Raw genomic sequence first — 2,351 nt, forward strand, 5'->3', positions numbered from 1 at the left:
GTTCTACACGTAAACCTCCAAGGAAATAAGGTGCTTACTGCTGCTGGTGGACTCTGAGGCTTCTGAGGCAGTGGAAATATTATCTGAAAACTTTTCTTCTGATGCACTGAAGTCATTAAGACCTCCCATTTTGTCTTCTCCCTGTTCTGGGGTATTGGCTGCAGCAGCTACGAGGGAATTCTTACCTCCACTCAAGACAGATGAAGGCTCTATCACAACAGGGTTTGCATCCTAGAGTTGGGAATAAATCAAAAAGTTCATTAGCAGCTGAGATCAAAGGCATGGAAGGCAAAGCAGACACCTCAAATTCACAGTTTTGGGACCAATTTTGCACATCAGCTTTGCTGAAGAAAAATTTTTCTTTTTGCTGAAGAAGAGTATTTTCTAATACTTTTCTTCAGCAAACCTGAATAAATAAAAAAAAAGTCAGTGGAAATAAAAATAAAAAAAATAAAAAAAAATTAAAAAAATAATCAGTGGAAATGAACAGCCAAAATTGTTAAAACAATCAAATAAACCATTCTGCACTGGATCAGGATTCTACAATTAATTTCTCTACTTAGATACATAAAAATACACCTTTTAAACAGCTGTAATTACAGACTATAAATATTKGAAGATTTGAAGTTCAGATGGTTCAATGAGAACAGCAAGCACAAGAATAAAACCCCGTTTTTTCCTCAATCCTGCAGCATTTTCACAGAAATTCTGGGATTTTTTTTCTTTTGCTTAAGAGGTGCAGTGAGGAACAGCTTTGTGCCATTATGCAAAGGATTAGGGATGAAATCCTGAGCACATCTGAGCACTTGCACCAGGGTAAGGATCAAATGACCTGGCATTTCAGGCATTTCAACCATCRTTTGTCCAATTTATTGTGCACAATTCTCATTACATGCTTAGTTTAGGCACACACTGCAGTTTCCTSAGTACATGCAGCTATTTGTTTTTATAAACCAAATCAAATACTTATCTGATTACTTCTGAGGATATAAAACTCTTCTGAGAGGTTTATTTCACTTGTTTAGCTTGCAAATAATACTTAGCTCCAATTAAATTGTGTTCAATTTATTAAGCATTCTGTATTTTGTCAAATTCATAGTGGTGCTTAAATATTTTAGTTAAAGGGTATTAAAGAGCACCCTGTAGCTATGAGGTTTTAGCAGGACTCCTTTGATCATCATTGGGTACCAGACTACATTTTGTCAGTGCCTCTAAAGCAAATTAGACCAATTTTCTCCCATGCCCAGAAAATTCAGGGTGTATTTGTGGCCAAAGCCAAAATGGGCAGCTTTAACATCAAATGGATCAGAAAATTCCAAGGAAGTGCTACTGTGAGAGCAGGTTTTTATGCAAAAAGGACTTTGAGATGTGGGATTGATAAAAGAGATGAGAGTTAAATGAAATCACAATCAAAAGCTTCCCACTTAACAATGATTCAGCAGAACAATTATTTTCCACCAAGAGACAGGAGATGCTCAATTCTAAACATTATTGGTTCAACAGACATTTGCTCCACACTGTTTTTTCCATCAACACATTCAGAAATCACTCATTCAGTACAGATTATTATTATTATTATTATTATTATCATTATTATTATTATTATTATTATTTTACTTACATATTTGACATATTCTTTCCACTGGTGCCACCAGGGCATGGCAATGAGAAACCAGTTGTGCCCTGGCTGGAGGCCATACCTGCTTTCTCTGTCTAACCAGCCTCTGCACAGAGAAAACATGAATTATCAGCTGAAATAGGCAACTTCCAGTCCTCTTGAAAACACCAAAAGGTGAGGGTGAAAGCCATGGAAGCTCCTGAGCAAAAGCACACACCTAATAATTTGTCCTTCCTCCTCTGGGGTGGCAGGACGCAGTCCCAACACTATGTGACACACCTGGAAAAAGAAATTAATTCTTATTAAAAGGCAAATAAAAACAAAGCCCAACTCATACTGGTCTTATCATCATTTAATAATGGAGTAACATCACCTAAAATTGAATAAATCACTGATAAAAAAGTCTTTTGAGTGATGATATTCACAATCACTGGTAAGAGAATGTCAAATGCCCCAAGACAAATATTCAGGTGAACAGAAATGAAGTTTTCATTATTTTCAGGTTGTGACAGATCCCAGGACTGCCATGGATCAGATACCAAGGTTAGGATGTCTGTGGGTGCTGGAAGGAGGAATTGGGAGAGTGAAAGTGGCTGGATGAAGATGAACTAAAAGTTAAAAATAACTGAAAGGGAGAAAAATGGGGAGGAGAGGTCCAGGATGGGACTGAAAGGGAAATAAGCACTGGAGAGGCTGARGGAGAAATTCAAAGCACAGCAACCAACCCAAACCA

General features: G+C 37.3%; 1 protein-coding gene across 1 annotated transcript in view; it reads right to left on the minus strand.

Annotated features, from left to right (window-relative positions):
- LOC130585543 (ubiquitin carboxyl-terminal hydrolase 32) overlaps positions 1 to 2,351 on the minus strand; it is a gene marked incomplete at its 3' end in the record, with an annotated part of 52,953 nt that overhangs the window by 9,429 nt on the left and 41,173 nt on the right. The window contains exons 11-13 of the mRNA XM_057386089.1: positions 1,836 to 1,897; positions 1,622 to 1,724; positions 39 to 231 (exon numbers count right to left, since the gene is read on the minus strand). Of these exons, the coding sequence (XP_057242072.1) occupies positions 39 to 231; positions 1,622 to 1,724; positions 1,836 to 1,897 (358 nt within the window). The remainder of the gene's footprint in view (positions 1 to 38; positions 232 to 1,621; positions 1,725 to 1,835; positions 1,898 to 2,351) is intronic.

Source organism: Malurus melanocephalus, unplaced genomic scaffold (genome assembly GCF_030028575.1).
Source record: "Malurus melanocephalus ecotype Western Australia unplaced genomic scaffold, MMel_1.1 scaffold_912, whole genome shotgun sequence".
NCBI classification, from domain to species: Eukaryota; Metazoa; Chordata; class Aves; order Passeriformes; family Maluridae; genus Malurus; species Malurus melanocephalus.